The sequence below is a fragment of the Castor canadensis genome, chromosome 6, assembly GCF_047511655.1.
Source record: "Castor canadensis chromosome 6, mCasCan1.hap1v2, whole genome shotgun sequence".
Taxonomy (NCBI): domain Eukaryota; kingdom Metazoa; phylum Chordata; class Mammalia; order Rodentia; family Castoridae; genus Castor; species Castor canadensis.
The window spans coordinates 71,336,371-71,357,953 of record NC_133391.1 but is presented as its reverse complement, the minus strand read 5'-3'; the positions used below and the strand labels follow the sequence as shown (position 1 = coordinate 71,357,953).

The window sequence follows — 21,583 nt, the reverse complement described above, 5'->3', positions numbered from 1 at the left end:
AAGGACTTATCTAAGGTCACATACCAATTAAGTGATAAGAACTCTAAGTCAGTTCCTAGTTGTGTACTTCTCTTTTTCTTTCTTTTTTTTAAAGCAGGGTCATGGTTTGCAGACCAGGCTGGCTTTGAACTCACTATCCTCCTACCTCAGCCTCTATATCTGAGATTATAGGCATGCACCACTTACGTACTTTTCTTAACATATTGTCCTGGTCACTCCCTATTGAATGTTCTAAGGATCTGTCATGTTTTATTAGGATTGCTTAACTTCCCACTGGAAATTATAGAGCTGGTCCTTGTGAATATTATTTAAAATATTTTTTGTTTCCTTCTCTAGTCAAAAAGAAGCTTTGGAAAGGGCAAAACTTCGAGAAAAACCATCTCACATTAGAGCTGCTGAGGAGATAGTCAGCCCAGATTCCCCCAATTCTTCTCTGGTGAGAGCTATTTCTGAAAGCTACACATCAACTTGACCATAATCTCTGTTTATACAGAGGAGTCTGAAGGATGTTGGTTGAGTGCAAGTGATTTGAGAACCAAATGCAGTTCATGCTAGCGAGAACTCCGGGGCTCCTCATCAGTTACTAGTCAACATTATTCTGCTCTTTGAGATTATTAGCTCTGAGGGACTCCTCATCAGTTACTAGTCAACATTATTCTGCTCTTTGAGATTATTAGCTCTGATTCAGTTTGTGCATTTTGAAACTTTAAAAAGTGGATGTGCGGTGAGTGTGACTCTCTCGTGTGGTGGAATATATGGTCTGATGCCTCAATCTCTGTGATGTTGGCAGATCTAAAAGGTTCATCACTCAGTTTCCACTCACTTGCCTTCTATGATCCAGTCATCTCTCAGTTGTCTCTCAAAACACAAACTTAAGTGAATGGCAGTTGAGTGATGAGCCCTTTCGAAAAGAACCACAGGGAGGCAAGGGCAGAAACCCCACAGCTCATGAGCAATGCAGGGAGCCACAGAAGAGATGGTGCTGGTTTGAACACAGTGGAAGTGTTGGAGCTCATGAGAGATGGTTGCATACCAGTTCTGTTTTGAAGGCTGAGTCAAATCAAACTTGTCCAGAGTTGATATACTACGTGAAGAAAAGAGAAGTACCTGGCACCTATATTTGTCGTCTTCTTCTTTTTCCTTCTCCTCCTCTTCCTCCTCCCCCTCTTTTTCCCCCTTCCTCCTCCTCCCCCTTTTCCTCCTTTTCTTCTTCTGTACTTGGGGTACAGAACTCAGGTCCTCATGCAAACACTCTACCCCTTAAGCCCCTCCGTCAGCCCTATCTGCTGCTTCTTTGCAGTGCTTTATGCTAGCACTTACTGAACACTGCAGCAGTATTTGCCTGAAAAATATGATTGGCATACCTAGTTCAGTCATAGTTTGCCGGAGATTCATACCATTGCCTATTTAGATATTTGTACCAGTATGGAACTCACCACAATATGAAGCAGTAGATTTAGATATTTGATTTATCTAAACAAAAGAACAAGCACACAACTACTGCTTGACTTCTCTGAAATGAACACTTACAGATGTAATATTATTAAAACTTTTATTTCTCCTTGGAGTTTGTTTCAGAAATTAGTTTTCAGAGAACTGATTAACTTTGTCTAAGTTGTCAAATGTATTGGAATATACTTAGTCATAATATTTCCACATTATCCTTTTAATATCTATAGTTCTATAGTAATGTTTTTTGATTTTTAATGATATGTGTTTTCCTGCATTCTTGGTTAACTTTGAAAATAAGATTTTCAACTTATTTCTCTTTCCAAACAACTAACGTGTGACTTTCTTCTGTTTTTTCCATTTCATCAGTTTCTCCCTTTTTCTTGTCATCTGTGGGTTTAATCACTTGCTAGCATCCTGAGATGGTAGTGTAACTCACTGATTTTAGAATTTTCTTCTATTCTCATGTATGTGTATACTCACAACTTTCTCTTTAACCTCTGCTTTAGCCGCTGGGATCTGGTCATTTTAACTTTCATTGTCATTTATTCTAAGCTCTACTGTGATGATTTTGAGTCATAAGTTAGATGGAACTCATCCTTTTACTTTCAACCTGCCTGCTTCCTTACATATAAAGTATACTTCTTGTAAAAATCAAATAGTTGGGTCCTTTTGTTCTTGTAGCTTGACAATTTCTGTCTTTTAACTGGAGAACTTATTTATTAATATTCAGCGACATGCCTGATAGTCTTAGTTTTAAGACTTTCCTCATACTATTTGCTTTCAAATCTGTTCTTCTTTTGTCCTACCTTTTGACTTTTTTCTGATTAATCAGAAAAAGTTGTAGTTGCTATTATTGTATTATTTATTATTGAACTCATACTCCCAAAGGCTATAAAAAGCAATTATGTTTGATCTTTTATGTGGATTTTGCTTTTTAGCTAGTGGGGACAGACTTCAGGGCATTGTACATGCTAGGCAATTGCTCTACCACTTGAGCCATGCCCACAACTAGAAAAAAAGTTTTTAATTAGGGGAACATACTGACAACTACCACTCACTGAGAACTTGGTATGTGGTAGACACTATGTCAAGTATGGAGTTAAATGCTCTACACTATTAAATCTTGAAAGGCAGTAATGCAGGAGTGACTATTATTCATGTGTCTCCTGTGATAAGATAAAGCCTCAAAAAAGCAAGAAAAATCACGCTTCTAACTTGTTGCAGTTTGGACTCCCAAATGCAGGCAATTCACTAGTATTTATCTCCAAGTCTTTCCTTTCTAAGATGTATAGAACCAGTACCTTAATTTAAAAATGAATGTTATTTCAGACATAATTATCATCTTACTTTCTTCCTGTAAGCATACTCCAGCTTATCATACCTCATATTTTATAGAATTTCTTCTTTCTTATTGTTTTGTTCTTTTTCTTTCTTTAGAAACTTATCTTGTGAAATAAATGTGTGAGTTTGAATAACATATATCACAATACTGCTCCTAATCATTTATTCAAATGTGATTGAGAAAACCAAGAAGTTCTCCCAAATCCATGTCTTTGGATGCTGTTATACAAATCTGTTTTATGCTTTGCTCATTCAGGATTCTGAGATATGCAAACAGTACCGAATATTGCCCAGGATGGGTTATATTTGCTCAAAGAATTTCGAGCCTGTCTGTGGTGATGATGGCCAGACATATAGAAATCCCTGCATGCTTTGTCATGAAAACCTGTAAGTATACAAAGTGTAGAGATTCCCAACTGTAACAATCACTTAGAGTAGTATGCCCATATCAGTTTGAGCTGTGTAGCAAATTGTTTATTAATCATAACCATTAAAAATTCCAAATTAACTGGACATGGTGACACATGCCTAGAATTCCATATATGCAGGAGGTGTAAGTAGAAGAATTGCAATGCAAGGCCACCCTGGGCAACAAGCATGAGATCCTAACTGAAAAATAATCAAAAAGGGCATAGGGCATGGGGCATGGCTCAAATGGTAGAGTACTTGCCTAGTAAGCCCAAGACCCTTTGTTCAAACACTAATACCACCATTAAAAATACAGAATTATGAATTATCTTTCTTATATGTAAAATAGAAAGGATTTAAATGTTATCCCTTTAGTAAATTTGCTTATCTACATTGTTATCTACTTTACCAAGTAAAAGAGAAAGGAAAAAGTAGTGGAGTTACAATGATTATGGAGTATCTCTACAAATCTGTGTACACTTGTAAGAGTGTGATCATCACCCATCCTGCACATAACAGAGGAAAACAGTTGAGAACCACTGTCACATGGAGTTAGCCATACCTAAAATATTCTATGACTACAACACAGTCACTGATTTCCTGTGTTCTGTAAGCCTTTCTCTTGAGGGAAGTGGTACATGCAAAACAAAGTGCAAGAGAATAAGTAGCACATCTGGTGTCTGTTCTCAGGTTTATGACTACCTGTGTGTCGTGGGGTGGGCACATCACGGCATCATTCTGAGGCTCACTATCTACTTTAGGGAAACACAGGCAGTCTTATAAGCAGCTGAATTCACAAATTATTGTGTAGATATGAAAATATTTGTATTTTAAATTAAACACAAAGAATTTATTTTAGACTTTTTATTGGTTTATTTTTGTTGTTGATTTTCCACTCAAATGTTATTTGATTTTGGTAATAATTTCACCTTGTCTCTATACACATTCCTCGCCTTCTCCCAGCCTTCAGGTGACCCGTTTTCAATGAGAGAGAGCATGGTGACAAGTCTTGGTTTTTCCTTCCTGCCACACCCCAGACTTACACTGCAGTCCAAGTACTACTCCATCCTTCTTAGAACACTTTAAACAAGGTTCAGGATGTGAGGATAGGAGTCCCTAGTATCTTGCCTTTCAATCCTGGAAAAATATTTGAATTTACATTTATTTCTTTTTGAATGACCTAACTCATAAAAGAAAAAGTCACTCCTCAAGTCATATATTTAAAAGCATAAAATATGAATTAAGTGCTTATATGTTATTGCATCTATAGGAAAGTGTAGTTTAGATAAAGCACTTTTATATCTAATCAGTGGATCCCCACAATCTACTATGGAGTGGTATTATTGTCTTTGTGCTGAGGGTGAACTCAGGCTCAGAGAGTTCAAGTAATTTGTTAAAAGTTGCAAAGCTAAGAATAGATTAGACAGCATCTTAACCTTTTGATTTGGTTTTATTTCCTCACTGTACTACTGTTATCTCCAAAGCAGTGGTTCCATGTACATTTGTGGGACCAAAGATTCCTTTGATAGTATGAAGAAAGTTGCCTTTTTTAAGAACAGAAAAAATAATGATGTGATATATGAACAATTTGTGCATGTAATATGTATGGGCTCCTGGACTACTTGAAATCTAACCACAACTTATTTAAGGAATAAATATAACTAGCTGTCCAGGAATTCAGTTATCATATATGTCATAACTATGGGCAAGAAATCTTTTAACTCCTCTTTGTGATAAATGTCAGGGACCAAAGTATCAACATAATTTTATCAAATTTTCCTTTAACTGTGTAGACACATGAAAGGTAATCCTCTACTCCAAGGAACTATATTTTCAAATGATGAAAATATTTTAAAAGCATGCCTTATGGTAGTTTGTTTGGCTAAGAAAGCTGGGAGTATATATTAGAGAAAAGAGAAGATTTAGACTGTCCCAAGAAAGGAGGACCAACATTGGTTTCTATGTTGTTAGAGGAAGTTATAGGGCAGCAATTTCAACTTAAACAATTCCAAAGATGAATTTCACTGCCTTAATTGACTATTAATTTCCCATCAACATAGGCAAACAAGTGGATGCTAAGGAAATAAGAAACGGTGGTATTGAGGTTTGAACTTGGGGCCTTGTGCTTGCTAGGGAGGCACTCTACCACTTGAACCATGCTCCCAGCCCTTTCTGCTTTGATTATTTTTGAGATACAGTCCCACATTTTTCCCTGGTGTCTGAACCACCTGATCTGATCCTCCTACTTAAGCTTCCCATAAAACCGAGATGACAGACATACACTACTATGCTCAGCATTTTGGTGAGATGGAATCTCCCTAACTTTTTGCCCTGGCTGGCCTCAAATTGTGATCCTCTTGATCTTTGCTTCCTGAGTAGCTGGAATTATAGGCATGAACCATCATACCTGGCTTAAAATTCTTAATTTTGGTGATTATTTCAAAATTTAAAATTCAGGCCATAGTATTATGTCTTGTAATATTTTCTATTCCCAAAGTTACATTGCAAATACTCACATTAGTCAGACTTCTCTCTAGGATATAACTTTCCCATACACCAAATAATGGCTCTTGGAGAAGATGATCTCCAGTATTCAGCAGTTGTATGAGTGGATGAAATGTGATGGATAGATTCAGAACTAGAGGATAAAAGGCAGAGACTGAACTTAAATGATGCCTACTGGGAAATGGTCCAAAGTAGATCCCAGGCCCTCCCTCTATTTTGAGTTTGGTTTGATGTTCAGCGTCACCCACACTGACCTCATTTTTTTCTCATTAAAACTATGTTTTCCTATTGTTGAAGCCTCTTTTCTGTTCTGTTTTAGGATGCGTCAAACCAATATACACATACGTCATAAAGGGAGTTGTGAGGAGAACAGTACTCCAGAAACAGTACCTGCTGGCCTGCTTGCATCTGTGAGTACACTGATCTTCATAGTTATGGTGTTAGAAGTAGGTAGTTCTGTTTTTGTTCTCTTGCACCAGGTGATGCTAAAAAAGTTATAGAAGATCAGGTGACTTCATAATTAATCACATTTTTACTATGAAGCTAATTACTGAAATATGTGGAGATGTACTTCACATTTTAAATGATTTACTGGATTTTTAATAGACCATTTATGAGCAATGATTCTAGTCTAACTACCTTATGGGTTAGATTGCCTTAAGGTTGTACTGATAAGATATAGTTCTTCAAATAATAAATAATCTTGCCAGGGTGTCACATTTAAAAACTTCAGTGGTGTTCTTTCCTTTCCATTTTTGAGTGTTTTCTTTCCCTAAAATTCTACAGAAGGAATTATTAATGACAGAAATCATTTATTATGTTGGTTCGTGGAACAAAACAAAACATGTCCTGGGTGGATGAAATTTCAGATCCCTCTCTATAATTCAGTGTGGTGATTTTGGTTACAGGTAGTACATGTGGCACAGGGATCAGCAAGGCTCTGATTACTATTATGGCTTTATCTTCTGGAGGATGGGGCAGATTGCCTGAGCTTTATTCTAATGTGTGTACTTCTCTAAGAGAGTCTGATGTCCCAAGAATGGAACAAAGCCAGCAGTCACAACTTTCCTAAAAAAGTAGGTCAAGGATATGAAACCCAGATTTTTCCTTATTATCTAAGTAGTACTTTTATCATAAAACAACCCTTGTAGAATGACTACTAAGATTTATGTAGCTCCTTAGAGTTGTATGTGCATCTCCTCTGCATATTCACAATAGTCATGTGATTAGGGAAGGGATTCTTTGCCATTTTACAGACAACCAGTCTGGGGAAACTTCTGTCATTATTAAAGTTATTCAGTATTATATCTTGTGTCCAATGTAGATTTTCTGACTTCATTTCTTATATCTGAGTTATCCCTTAATCATTAAGAGACTCTAAAAACCAAAGGCTCTAGAAAAGGCATTATCACAATTAAAAGATTTGCTATATTAAAAAGCAGGTTCCAACCTCAGGATATACAACCATAATAGTCATCAGAGCAATGTTACTCCATCACCCATCAATAACATCTGTACCCAAATATTTCTTATATTAAGAGAAATATCAATATAAATGACTGTTCTCAACTTTGTGACACAGATGTTTTAGGGATTCAACATAACCATGCCTTGCTCCTTTCAAACCAGATCAAAGTTTGTGGAGTTGATATGGGCACTAAAATGGATGTTGCAGTTAGGAACAACTGTGCTACTCATACTCCAGATGGTGCTAGCTGACAATATACATTTACATGGAAGAAAACTTCCTACAGTTCTTGCCCCCTTTTAAAAGATTTGTAAATATTGATTTAATGTTTTAAATATTGATTTCAAAAGAGTGTTTGAAAGCATAGGCAAACCAGGCAAGGAAAACAGCTGGTTATATTCTAATTGCTAAAACAAACTATGATACAAAAGCATTAGTGTTACAGGAATCAGATTCATCTTGATCTAATCTGAGAACTTAGTAACTTACTAAACTCTGAATCTCAATGTCATTGTCTATGAAATGATATTCGTGGTGTTAGTGCCACCTGTCTTTTTATTTTTATTACCATGAGGGCTACATGTATTCAGGAGCAGAGCTGAGTCATGTTCATTCTTGTTTCTGCCTCCATAGATAGTACATACTAGGTGCTCAAACTTATGAGATCACATTGGATAAAATGTGATGAGCATGATTTAAAGTTCCCACTTTTGGCAAAATGCATGGCTCTATGGATTTCTTTGGTTACTATACAGCTGTAAGTGTATAGCCACATCTCTTCAGTGTCCTTGAGTTCTAGTACATAACCTATACATCTTCTCTTTCAGGACAAATGACGCAAGGATTGGTGAAAGACATGAGAGAAAAAAGATTCTGAACCACCTACCTTTATCACCTGTGTATACAAAGAATTCTTCAGAGCTTGTCTTTTTACTATAGAAAACAATACAGAGATGTTGGGATTGGACTCACTGATTTTCAGTTTTTTTCCATCTATTTTCCTCCTAGACTATGGTCTGAGAGAATGGAGAAGTCTCCATCCGGTCTGTGCTCTGAAAGTCTCCTGATCATAATGTTACCTGTCCAACTGCCTGTTGAATAAAAGTAGAAACTCAGCAGAACACCCTTTTTGGGATTTGTTTGTCACTACCTAGATAATAAGAGCCTTTTTTATTTTTTCTCACAGAAGCTGGATAAACTGTACCTTTTGTCTTGCTAAGCCCACTTATAGACAGAGACTGATCTTTTTTTATTATGTTCAAATTGCTATCAGAGTTGGAAAGGAGCACTAAAGGAGAGGTGGGATGATATGGATTGCCAGGCAGCCAACAGCTGCATAAATTGCTGTTTAAAAAAAAGTGCTATTTTTTCTATGTTATCATTAAGAAAAAGAAAAAATGTTAATCATTTTTAAGAATGAAAAATATGGAGTCATTTTAGTGAAAAAAATAAGAAAATACTATTGGAACCATTTTCTTTGGTAATCTCAGGATGAATGGGATGAGTTTTGAGATTCTGTGGAAAACTTGTATCTCCTTCCTGCTTCTATCTAGGAAATCTAGAGACACTCTTTTCGTGACTAAGACATAAGCTTTTTTGAGAAATAGATATATTGTCATGTCATTTTGAACATTTTGCTGATATCTAAATGAAAAACTCTTTGTATTTCTTTCCACAGTATTGTGTAATATGCATAAAAATCTTATCCCACCCTTAAGACTTAACTAACCTGTGATAATCATTCTAAGCACCAGGAATAGAGTGTGGATCAGAGACAGAGTGCAGAGGAGGGAATGGTGGCCCAGAATGGTATGAACACAGGGATAGGAAGAAGCCCAAGGACTTCACAGGTGTGACTCAAGAGTGAGATGAAAATGCAGAGATGGGCTAAGGGGCAAAGGAAATAAATTTAAGGGTGGAGTGAGGATCAGGGTTAAAAGTGTGAATGTGCTGAACACATTACTTGGGATTAGAGAAGGCTGAAAGTTAATTTCTTTTTGGATGCATAAACTAGGGCTGTATATAAAAAGTCATGTGTGTAAAAATCATTACAAAAATAGCTGCATTAAATGTCAGATAAAAAACTCTTTGAATTACTTCATGAGTTCCATCCTAATAGATAGGAGGCAAAAGAAAACCAGATCCGCTTCATTAAAGCTTTATAAACCAGCCCTAAATTCCTAAACCAGGAACTAAAGAAAGAAAAACTTTCCATTATTTCTTCTCTTCCACTAGCACAGAATTCTTCATTTCTCTGTAACTGTCTCTTAAGGCTACAAGGTCTCTGAAGTGAGCTATTGATCCTTTGTGTCAACAAAGGATATATGCTCAGGTTGTAGACAGATGCTAGAGAGAAACTAAGAAACATCACATCCTTCTCCATACAGACAACATTGCTGCACACTCAGAAGAGATGTTGGCAGCTGGATGGATTCATAATATAAGGATTACTGAAAGATTTTTTATGGAGCTGCCTACCCTCAAATTAAGTCTTACCCGGAAGTAAGATATCCCAGAGGAAAAATGGGATTTAGTATTTTTTTGACCACAGCAGTTTAAACTCAGAACTTGGTGTTTGTGAGGCAGATGTTTTACTTCTTGAGCCATGCCTCAGCTCAAGAATGGAATTTCAATACAGTCATTTTGATATCAGTATGTTGAATAAGAAACAGTAACACAACATTGACAATGAAAGCAATATTTAAAAGCTATTCATTACTTTTTCTTATATTTTTCACTTCTTATAATAAAGCTGTCAGAAGAAATTTATGTACTTTTTCCCTAGAGGATATTTGAGTTAAACTTGGCAAAAGCATAAAGTTGGACAAGAAAATACTATTATAAGTTTGAGTACTTAGGACAGTAAGCAAAAGATAAGGAATAAAATTTTCAATAGAAAAAGAGAGTGACCTGCAAGAGTTCTCCTTGACATCACTCAGCAAAAGGTTTTGGAAACACTCATTATCCATATGCAGAAGAATAAAATTACACCCTTATTTTATCACACAGAAAAAAAAAACACCACAAAATGAATTAAAGACTTAAATGTAAGACCTGAAACTGTAAGGTTACTAGAAGAAAACCTAGGAGAAAAGGTTCATAACATTGGTCTTTCTAGTCTTGGATAAGACATCAAAAATACAGGAAACAAAAGTAAAACAATTGCTGACAGGCACCACTTCTCCATGTCTCCATGAATCTGAAATTAAACATCAGGTACATAGCTGCAAGGAGAAGTGAGCAAATTAGGGTACTAAAAATGGGTATACCAGTCTAAGGACAGATAGTAGATAGAGATACCAATCTCTAATTAAACTGCTAAGAGTGCAAATCCACTACAGGTACAAAGATGTGGACCTGACCTGCTCCATCCCACAACCCTCCCAGCCTAGGTCTTTTCTTTCCTGTCTGAACTTGAATTTCTGCAAGTGCCACTCATGAGGGCCACCCTGTGAAGAAAATTTCATGAAGCTCTAAGAGCAGGTCAGCAGGCCATGCCCAGGTCACCAGACAGAAGCCAACTGAAGTCTGTGTCCAGCCACCTGAGCAGGAAGACCAACCAGGTGGGTGAACTGGTTTCAGTCTGTAGTGCCACAACACGGTCTGCTCTGTGTGTGGAGTGCAAATGCATCAAACTCACAAGAAATCCTTTGGCTAAGCAGACTGATTAAAGGCTCTCAGACCAGACTCCATGCCAGTGGGGGAGAAGGTACAGCTGTTCAAATTTTACTACAACCAGTACTTCCACAAAGGGCTGCTGCTCAGCCAAGTCCAGTGCACATAAACACATCTGACCCCATGGAAAACTTTTGGCTAAGCAAGCCGATAAAGGGATGCCACACCTGGTCCTGTCAGAGGCAAATGAAGCCACTTAGCCACTTAGCCCAGGGTCTCTATCAAAAAGAAGGGGGGGAGGGAACAAACAGGATGTCTCTATCCCAAGACAAAGAGGGCATCAAAGTGAGCTGGCCAGCTAGCTAGAACACTTAACCTACTGCTAAACCCAGCATCTAATACATATACACAAGTGACAAAAGCTATTTACCCCTCACTTGCCAACTGAAACATTAGACTGGAAGCCCAGGTATAAAACAGGAAAAGAGCTCATCGTGGAGAAGCCAGAGCAGCCATTAGACTCCCTAAACAGCAAAAGCAAGGCTTTGACACTGGCAAAGTGCTTTTGACCCACTACCTGTGCTTGGGATTCTACCACCCATATCCAACTGTTAAACTACATGCCTGGAATTACCCCATCTCACACAACTCAGAGACTCCCATCCCAGATTACACGTGGGCAATCCATGGTCCTCAAGGGACATGTTAGTAAACATAACAGGAGAAATGCAGACAAAAGTCTGAAGAATGGAGACTGGAGGGGAGCATTGTGTGTGCTGATAGAGCCCAGAGACATTCACACTTCTTCACAAAAAGGAAGAAATATTGACTTAATTTTTTAAGTTTTAATTTTTCTCTTTTATATTGGTATTTTCCTTTCTTTTCCATTGCTTTTTTCATATCTCGTTTGCAAACTATTCTACTGGTGGTTTATTCTATCTCCTTTTATTACCCTCAATCTTCTATCCTTTTGCAACCCCTGACAATAGTGTCCTTCCCCACAATTGTTGAACTATATCCCTACACACTAGAATTTTGTTCAACTACAGCTCTCACACTTCACTCCTCTTCTCTACATCTTCCTTCTTCCTTATTTCCTTCCTAACACCCTTATTTTTATTACCTAAATATGAACTCTTATGCAAACAAATTTTATTTTTCTAACCCCCTACTACTACTCTCCATATTATATGACATTATCATGTATATATAATCCTGCTAATGTTATTTTACTCCATATAAATATCTGGTTTGGTATTGAATTGGTGAAATTCTCATTGCTGAGTTATATCTCTTGGTCAGTGGTCAGACATTGCATAACAACCTAGCTACTAACAGTCCTGCAAGAACATAGAGAATAATTCAAGGGAAAGATTTTGTTGATAAAACCTCCAATCAACTAATTGACAACAGATAAGCAAATATCAAAATAGAGGCACAAGAAATATGAAAAAGAAAAGAATTATGATTCCTGAAAAAGTCAACAATGACACAACAAATGACCCCAATTGATACTGAAGAGTGTGAAATCTCAATTTCCAAGTTCAAAAAAATGATGGTAAGAACAATTAATGAGATGAAAGAAGACATGCTCAATAGAATCAAAGAAAATGCAAATAAGCAGCTAAATGAATACAAAGAGAATACAAAGAAAAAACTAAATGAATTCCAAGAGGTTACAAACAAGTAACTGAATGAATTCAAGGATAATACAAATAAACAGCTAAATGAAATAGGGAAGAAAGTGTAAGACATGAAAGAGGAATTCAATAAAGATGTAGAAAACCTGAAAAAAATCAAATTGCACTTCAGGAAATGGAAAGTTCTTTTTAAGACAAATAAAAATTTAATTGAAAGTCTCTAGTGGACTGAAATAAGTGGAATACAGGATATTAGAGTTTGAAGATGAAGATATAACAGAAAAATCAGATGAATATATAGAATAAAAATGAAGAAATACAAATGGCATATACAAGAAATCTGCAACTCCATTCAAGGACCAAAATTACAGAATCATGGGCATTGAAGAAGAAGCAGTGCAAGGTGAAGGTATGGAAAACATTCAACAAAATAATGCAGAATACTTCCCAAATCTTGAGAAAGAGATGCTCATCTGGATTCAGGAGGTCTCTAGGACTCCAAACAGATAACTAAAATAAAACATCTCCATGGCTTATTATAGTTAAAACATTAAGTACAGAGAATAAGGAAATAATATTGAAAGCTGCAAGGAGAAGTGCCAAGTCATGTGTAAGGGAAAACCCAACAGAATAATAGAAGATTTCTCAACAGAAACCTTAAAAGCAAGGAGGATATAGAATGAGGTATTTCAAGTGCTGAAAGAAAATAACTGCAAACCTAGATTACTCTACCCAGAAAACCTATCATTCATAATTGAAGGAGGAAAAACTTCCACAATAAACAAAAACTCCAGCAATTTATGACTACTAAACCAGTACTCCAGAAGATACTCAAAAGAAACCTCCACAGAGAAGATGAAGGTATAGTCATGAAAGCATAGGAATAAATAAATCTCACCAGACAAGAAGATTAAGAAATGAAGAGTCAGGATGAATCAAACACTAAAAATGGGAACAAAATTGCAGGAATTACCACATACCTTTCAATATTAACACTGAATGTTAATGATCTCAATTCCCTACCAAAAGACATACAATGGTGAGCTGGATTAAAAAGTAAGATCCAAAGATTTGTTGCCCACAAGAAACACATCTGAGCAACAAAAATAAAAGAAAAAGATTTTTGAAGCAAATGAACCCCCAAAGTAGGAAGGAGTAGCAATACTCATATCTGATAAAGTAGATTTCAAACAAATATTAATCAGGAGGGACAAAGAAGATTGCCTCATATTAATAAAGTAATATTATGAGGAAATAACAATTGTTAATACATATGTGCTAATATCGGTGCAACCAACTTCATTAATGAACACTTCTAGACTTAAGAGCAAAGAAAGACCCCAACACAATGATAGTAGGAGACTTCAGTATCTTGCTATCGCCAATAAATTGGCCATCCAGACCAAAAAATCAACAAACAAACATCAGAATTAAATGACACTGTAGACCAAATGAACCTAACAGACATGTACAGAGTATTTCATTCAATAAACTCTCCTTAATTCTTCTCATCAGCCCATGGAGCTTTCTTCAAAGTAGATCATATTTCAGGACACAAAGCAAGCCTTAGAAAATATAAGAAAGTTGAAATAACTCCCTGTATTCTCTAAGACCACAATGGAATCAAACTAGAACTCAAAAATAAAAGAAACTACACAAAATACTCAAACCCATGGAGAACTGAACTGTTGTTGAATGGCCACTGGATCATTGAAGAAATAAGTGATGAAATCGAAAAGTTCCTAGAAACTAATGGAAATGAAAACACAACCTACCAGAACCTATGGAATACAGCAGTGCTAACAGGAAAGTTTATAGCTATAAGTGCTTACATAAAACAAACAACAAAAAATAAATAGCATAATGATGCTAATTTTTTAGGTGTCTTACCTATCCTCACCCCTCCCTTGTGTGCTCCCGTTTTTATCATGTGCTCAAAGTAGTGCAACACTGGAAGTATCACAATACCAGACTTCAAATTATACTCCAAGCTATAGTAACAAAAACAGCATGGTGCTGGCATAAAAACAGACATAAAGACCAATGGAACCTAATAGAAGCTCCAGAAATAAAACCACACAATAGCCATCTGATCTTTGACCAAGGGGTCAAAAACATACACTGGAAAAAAAAGACAGTGTCATCAAAAGATGGTGTTGAAAAAACTCATTATCTACATGCAACTGAAACTAGACCTCTATCTCTCACCCTGTACAAAAATCAATTCCAAATGGGTCAAAGACCTTAATAAAGACCTGAACATTTGACACTACTTTAGGAAAAAGATAGGGAAAACTCTGGAAGTTATAGACCTATAGGTAATTATTTGCTGAATAGGACACAATTATCCAGGAAACAAGAGCAAGAATTAGCCAATAGAACTGCATCAAATTATAAAGTTTCTGCACACTGAAAGAAACAGTTACCAGAATCAAGAGACAACTTACAGAATGGAGGAAAGTCTTTGCAGCTATTCAACAGATAAAACATAATATACAAAGAGCTCAAAAAACTAAACAGGCAAAGAACAAATAATCCAATTAATAAGTGGGAAAATGAATGGAATAAATAATTCTCAAAGGAAGAAATACAAATGACTAATAAATACATGAAGAAATGTTTGACATCCTTCCATAAGGAAATGCAAGTCGAAACTATAAGATTCCATCTCATTCCTGTTAGATTGACTATCATCAAGAAAACAAACAACAACAAATGCTGGTAAAATAAGAGGAAAAAAGAACCCTCCATACACTGTTGGTGGTAATGTAAACTAGTGCAACTACTATAGTAAATCAATATGATGTGTCTTCAAAAAACTAAAAATAGACCTACTTTATGACCCCACCATACCAAAGGAGTATAAATCAATATACAAGAGAGATTCCAGTATAACCTTGTTGATTGCAGCTCTGTTCACAATAGCTGAACTATGTAATCATAATCACTCGAGGTCTCCAAATACTAATGGATAAAATATATATATATATATAATATATATATATATATATATATATATATATATATATAATATGTGTGAATGTATATACATATACTATTATATATTACTCAGCTATAAAGAAAAATAGAATTATGTCAGTTGCTGAAAAATGGATGGAACTGGAACTGGAGATCACCATGTTAAGAGAGGTAAGCCAAGCTCAAAAAGGCAAATATTGCATATTCTCACTCATTTTTAGAACCTAGGCTGAAAATGACGATGACAATGACAATCATGATAGACATGAATGTGAAAGAGGGATGACCTGGAGAGATCAACAACAAAATAGTGATGCTGCCCAAAGAGAAAAGAAAATTCTCTTAATTTTAGACGTGAAGTGGTTCTATCAAAGTAAAAATTGTTCTGAACAATCTTAAACAGGCAAGGAAGATGTTATTCAGGGATATTGCCATAGGGGAGAGGTCAGAACTCAGTCTAAATTCAATTTGCTAAAATGAAGGTAGTGGAAAGGGTTTGTAAGTGCTAGGGTAAGCTAATGAAAAGTCATAAGTTACCATATTTGCTTTATGCAAAGGGAAAATAAAAGTTTTATATCTTAATGGGAGGAGGTTATTTTGTAACTTGGAATAGAAACCAATCTCCCATGCGAAGCAGGTGCATACCATCCCACAGAGACTGAGAACAGGGTTACGGTTTTCACTGATGATTACATTTTAAAGAGATGGCTTCCACTTCCCTAACAAAGATGTTTCTGGGTTGGAAAACTGACTTGAGGTTTCTAAAAGAATTTTCAATTCAAATTTAAGAGTATAATGATTACCAGAGTCTCATAAAGTGTGTGGGAGGGTGAAAGATGCCAAAGGCAAGGCTGAAGTTGATCAAGGGGTACTAAATTACAGTTAGACAGAAACAAGATGTTCTGATGCACTCTTGCACAGGTGGATGATTATAGACAATACGCTGAGTATTTCTAAAATTGAGAAGAAAGAATTTTGAGTGCTTTCAGCCAAAAGAAATGATATTTGAGGTGACAGTTACATTTAAGCCTGTCTTAAACATTACATGATATATAGGTATCAAAACTTCATGTGGCATCCCATAAATAAGTACAATTTTTATGTTTTCATGTGTCCATGAAAAGATAAAAACTCTAACAAATAGATAAAGGAATAAATAAATTTTAAAATGTAGTTATAAGTTCTAAAGTAAATGTTCTAAGAAAAAAGAGGTCAGAAGCCTAGAACCAAAAAGAAGCCAGCCTAATACTTAGTCCACCCAAAGGAATGTTTAGGACATTAAGATCATCTTGGTCATTCCAGTGAACAGGCTCAATCACAAATTCTTTTTATATAAATCAATGGTAAAGACCAGCGCAGAGGAATATATAAGTCTGGCTAATGCTGTTCTGGGACTTCCATAGCATCCTTGAGAAGCCAAAGGTTTTATTCTACATTTTTGTGGTAGTCAGTGACTTTTCTGTGAGGGAGAAGACAGCTGCTGGAATCTGAAGGAAAGCAGCTGAGTATTGTGGTGGAAATACAATTGGTCAGTAGAATGGTCCGTACTGTGAAAGTACTGTGGGTTGGGCAGTGGAGATGGGACTTTCTACAGGAGGACAATGGAGTCTTAGCTTGATCTTGTGATACTAGAAGAGTTTCACACCCTGAAACATGATAAGAACCTACATTACATCATAAGAGGAGGAGTTTTGCTTTTAAACATGTTTGTTTGAGGTGACATTGGAACATATAAATTGAATTATTTCATAGCTAAGATCCTGAGCTTGGCATCCAGTGAGAAATCTTTATATTGTAGCTTTTGGGATCAGTTCATGAGTGTAATAGACATGGTTATAAACTAAAAATCTCCTGGGGGCATGTGTGATCCTTTAATCAAATTTATTTTCCTTCTACAATATTAGCTCAATTGAAATTTGGGACAGTTCGAAAATGCAGAAGGTATTTTGAACTTATTTCTTTCAAAGAACATTTGCTTTTTCTTCTGTCTGTGTACTTTAGGATTAAATAATTTTCATAGATTTCTGTCACATTTTTCTCCTATTAAATACAGTCCTGTGGTAATAACACGCAATCACATTTATCTTATAATATTTTGCTTTACCTTTGCATAGATAATATATTAGATTTCTGAAATTTTATTGTTTGATTTCTCAGCGCCAATGTGGCTAAGAAACACAAGGGCCACCATTAAGACCTAAATTTCACAAGATTCAAAAAACTAGGAAGTTACCTTCTTAAGTAATTATTTGCTTAATGACTTTCTGCTACTGTAGTGTGAGTTCCACTAGAGAAAGGATTATGCCAGTCAAATTTGTATTTCTAGTGCTTGTCACTGTTCCTGAAACATCAGAATCTCAGGTTATACAGGTGGTTGGAAGTCACCTACAAATGATTGTGTTGCTGATGAAATCCATAACAAAACAGAAAAATGTAAATTATTAGTTCTTGGGAGGGAAGCAATTTCACATTTAATTTTAGTTTTTATGTAATGAAGGGAGTTTGTAGCTCTGAGTCAACAACACTCACATGCATAGTAACTCGTGTTTAAGAAGCAGCCAAAATAAAATAGCATTTATGGTGGCTAATATAGGTCAGACAGTTTTCTAAGCTGTTTAAGTGTTAATGAAATTAAACCTCCAAGGATCTCTTTGTTGAAGGTGTGTTTACCCCAAAGTTCAAATGGAAAATGCTAGTTCAGAGGTAAGAAATTAAGTTGACAAAACATTATATCCAGATATGTTTTATATTCAGAACATTTTATGCACTAGAAAACAAATTATTCACTCGGAAAATATGACAGGATATTTTCAAAGTATTCCATACTAGATTACAAGTATAGAGCCCACAAATTAGAGAGAAACCTTCATATTTTAGATGATACCATGTACTTTCTGGAAGTTTCCAGTAAGTTTACTTATAGGCATTTAATAAAAAGAAACTATAAAATTAATTGACTGAGATAAATAAAAACCCACTATTTCCTCATTTAATTATAATAAAAAATCAGAATTACTCTAATCAGCCACAAATGAATATTAATATAATTATAATTTATGTATATGATAGAACATGACCTAAGTTATCTAAATTTACATTTTACATCACCATAGTTGAAACCAAGAAAATGTAATGATATATTCCTAAATGGAACAAAAAAGAAGAAAAAACCATATATACTACAAAAATGTGATTGACTATTCAGAGAAAAACATGTATATGTTTTTAACAAATAGGAATAATATAATTCAATATATGTTGAACATTTGTCTCTGATTTGTGAGACTTCATGGCTTTTAAAAATATTTCTATTTTCCAGTTTTTCTAAATGAACATGTACTTCTTTTATAAAAGAAAAATTGATCTTTACAGAAAGGAAGATAGAGGCAATAAAATCTGGTAACAAAGCAATTCAGCTTTGGTAATAGAATTTCCTTGTTTAAACAGCAAAGATTCGGGATTTCCACAGGGGAGAAGCTGCACCCACTGTATATGGCATCCACAGGTTTCATGCATCACTGTAAATTCCTATTCCAGCTTAGTCTTCCTTATGCATTTCCACACATTTCTCACTCTGGCTGAAAAGCACTAGCTCTGTGGAGCTTGTATGGTTTTTTCTGCTGTTATCCTTCCTACTATAACATGAGTCTTCACAGTGCTGCCCCTCTCAGATGTCTATCAATGGCTATCCCTTCCAATGACCTTTTCTCACCCCATCAAGTCTTCTACAGCACCCCATACTGAGAATTTGATCTTGATTCAACCAGAATTATGGACCTTCCAGGACCTGTATAACCCAGGATACAATGCCTCAGTGCCTCCTCTCTCTTATGCAGCTCCTCTGCCCTCTCTGGAGGCCCTAACATGTGCATCTTAAAGAAGAAGATACCAACCATAAAAGAGCACATTACATTTCCCTAGTTCCCCTCTCTCTAATGTGGGTCAAGTGTAGCATAGGGAAGGGAAGAGGAGACTTCTGGCATTGTGCTTTACACTTCTAGTTCCTACTGAGGTTGCTCCATTCCTACAAGAATCTAGGGAAGATGCTGGGATGAGATGGGAGTGCTCAGCAAAACTAGGGTGTTCCAGATTATCTCAGAGAAGTCAGCATAACCAATCTAGACATTGTGCCAAAAACTTCCAATCATTCTGGGGAGTGAGGTATTTTGGAGACTTTGTAATGTCTCTATAACAACCTATCCCACTAGAGCATATAAGAAATGAATTTACATAAATTACCTACTGACATGCTGCAGAGTTAAAGAGACTTATGACAGGAAAGACCAGGTCACTGTTGCGGGAGTAAGAATACAGAGAATTAAAGGTTGTCCTTGGACAGACTGGAACCTGTAAACACCATTGTCTGGAGTCAGAAATACTGGTACAAGAAAAGTCACCCCTTTGAGAGGATTTGCTCACTGACTTTTCGCTTTCTGTGTCCATATTAAAATGGTTTTGGAGCCCACATGAGATGCATAGAATGGGTAACATTAAATGTTGGAAGATTCATAGAAAAACCAAAAGTCAAGCATTTCTATAATATCAGCAATTCTTGTCTTGATCCAAAGAAGTGCTTTCTGGGCACCCTGTCTTGGGACCCCTCCCAGCTCTGAGAACTCTACTGTTTGCTACTTTTCTGTTTCAATAAATTTTCCCACTTCACTCAAAAACAAAAACAAGGAAGTGCTTTTTGCTTCAATAGCAAATAGAGTTACTTCCCCTTGTTGAGAAGAGCACTAGTAGTCCCATTATTTCTTTGGATCCTCTCAAAAATAAATGGAGTGAAACTTCAGGTAAGGAGTTACCTTTTCAAGACATCTGAAATATCTCCACACTAAAGTAATAAAATAATATGCATAGAATAACTCCTATTTTATTTTCTGAGAATTTACAGGTCTGTCACTGAGCTCTATAACTTCAGTCTTTTAGTGTTTGAGATGATTAATCAAAGTTTAACTTTTCCCAAACATTTGTTGCCAAGGAAGAGTGGAATAAGCTTTCCACATGCACTGTACCGTGGTTACAATGGGCTGACTAGAGATAGCTGTTCATTTTAATGTAATTTTAATCTTCTGATTACCTCAACTTCCTTGACTGTATTAGAGGCAAATGATATCTCAGAACATTATTTCATGGACACCCTAGTAGGAAATATAGTAAATCTTTGCTGGTACTGTGATCACTTTTGTTCATCATGGTACATTTGGTGTTGCCTTCTGGTGAGTAATTTGGCTAGTCCTGTTAGGATGTAAGGTTTCTGTGGGCTTTGACATTATAATCTGAAAGAGAATGCTTTGAACCAAAGAAGATTCCTATAAATATATTATGTATATACATACACAGACATGTATCTACATCTATATATCAATTTGTATTTCTGTGTGTATATATATACATTACATATATAAAGAGAATGGAGTGTTGTCCGAAAGGCACTGTACTAATGAGCAGGTGCCTTAGTTTTCCCATCTATAACATGCAGATTATAAGTCTAACTCATGGGCACAAGACATCCTGGGTAATTCAGTGAAGCAGCATGTAAAAATGACTAGCAATATGGCTACACCTGAGCACACCTCAAGAGTTCAGAGCTTCTTAAAATACTTCACTATGTGTTTGAAGGGATCGTGATATGTGTGGACTCTTCAAGAGAAGAGGTCATGTAGGGAGTCATGAAGAGACCTAGGCTCAAGGACTGGAGATCTTGATTTTTCACATACCTACCATGAGTTTCTGAGTATTACCGAACAAAGCATCTTTTCCCCATCTGTAAAATATGGGGACTGGGCCAAAGATCACAAAGTTCTAACATTTCCTATTTCTTTCCTATATTGGCTACCAGCTCTGAATCCCTTCATGCACTGTTTAGTGTTAATAAGAAATTATTTCGTAATCTGGGCTGACAACCTTTATGAGAGTGATGATGAATTGATATTCTCTGATGACTATTTATAGAAGTGTTATTCCACATTTTTAAAAAAATGAATGAATTCGTATATTAGTAAAGTCGTGTTTTCAATTATTGCAAGCTTCCTTTGTAATAAATTAAAATTCTTTCATTCTGCCAATAGATTTACCGGTAATTAGATTTTGTAACTATTTTCATATATTCTCCAGTTTTAGACCTTCAAATCTGGTGGCCAGAATATGGAACTATTAATGTTATCTTCTAAAT

At 35.9% G+C, this 21,583-nt stretch overlaps 1 protein-coding gene across 2 annotated transcripts in view; it reads left to right on the top strand.

Moving 5' to 3' along the window:
- Positions 1-8,295, top strand: part of Spink5 (serine peptidase inhibitor Kazal type 5) — a 69,331-nt gene extending 61,036 nt beyond the window's left edge. For both annotated transcript variants that reach the window (XM_074076698.1, XM_074076699.1), the window contains 4 exons: positions 337-436; positions 3,050-3,180; positions 6,026-6,116; positions 8,002-8,295. In XM_074076698.1, the coding sequence (XP_073932799.1) occupies positions 337-436; positions 3,050-3,180; positions 6,026-6,116; positions 8,002-8,010 (331 nt within the window). In that variant the 3' untranslated portion in view covers positions 8,011-8,295. The remainder of the gene's footprint in view (positions 1-336; positions 437-3,049; positions 3,181-6,025; positions 6,117-8,001) is intronic.
- Positions 8,296-21,583: the final 13,288 nt, after the last annotated feature.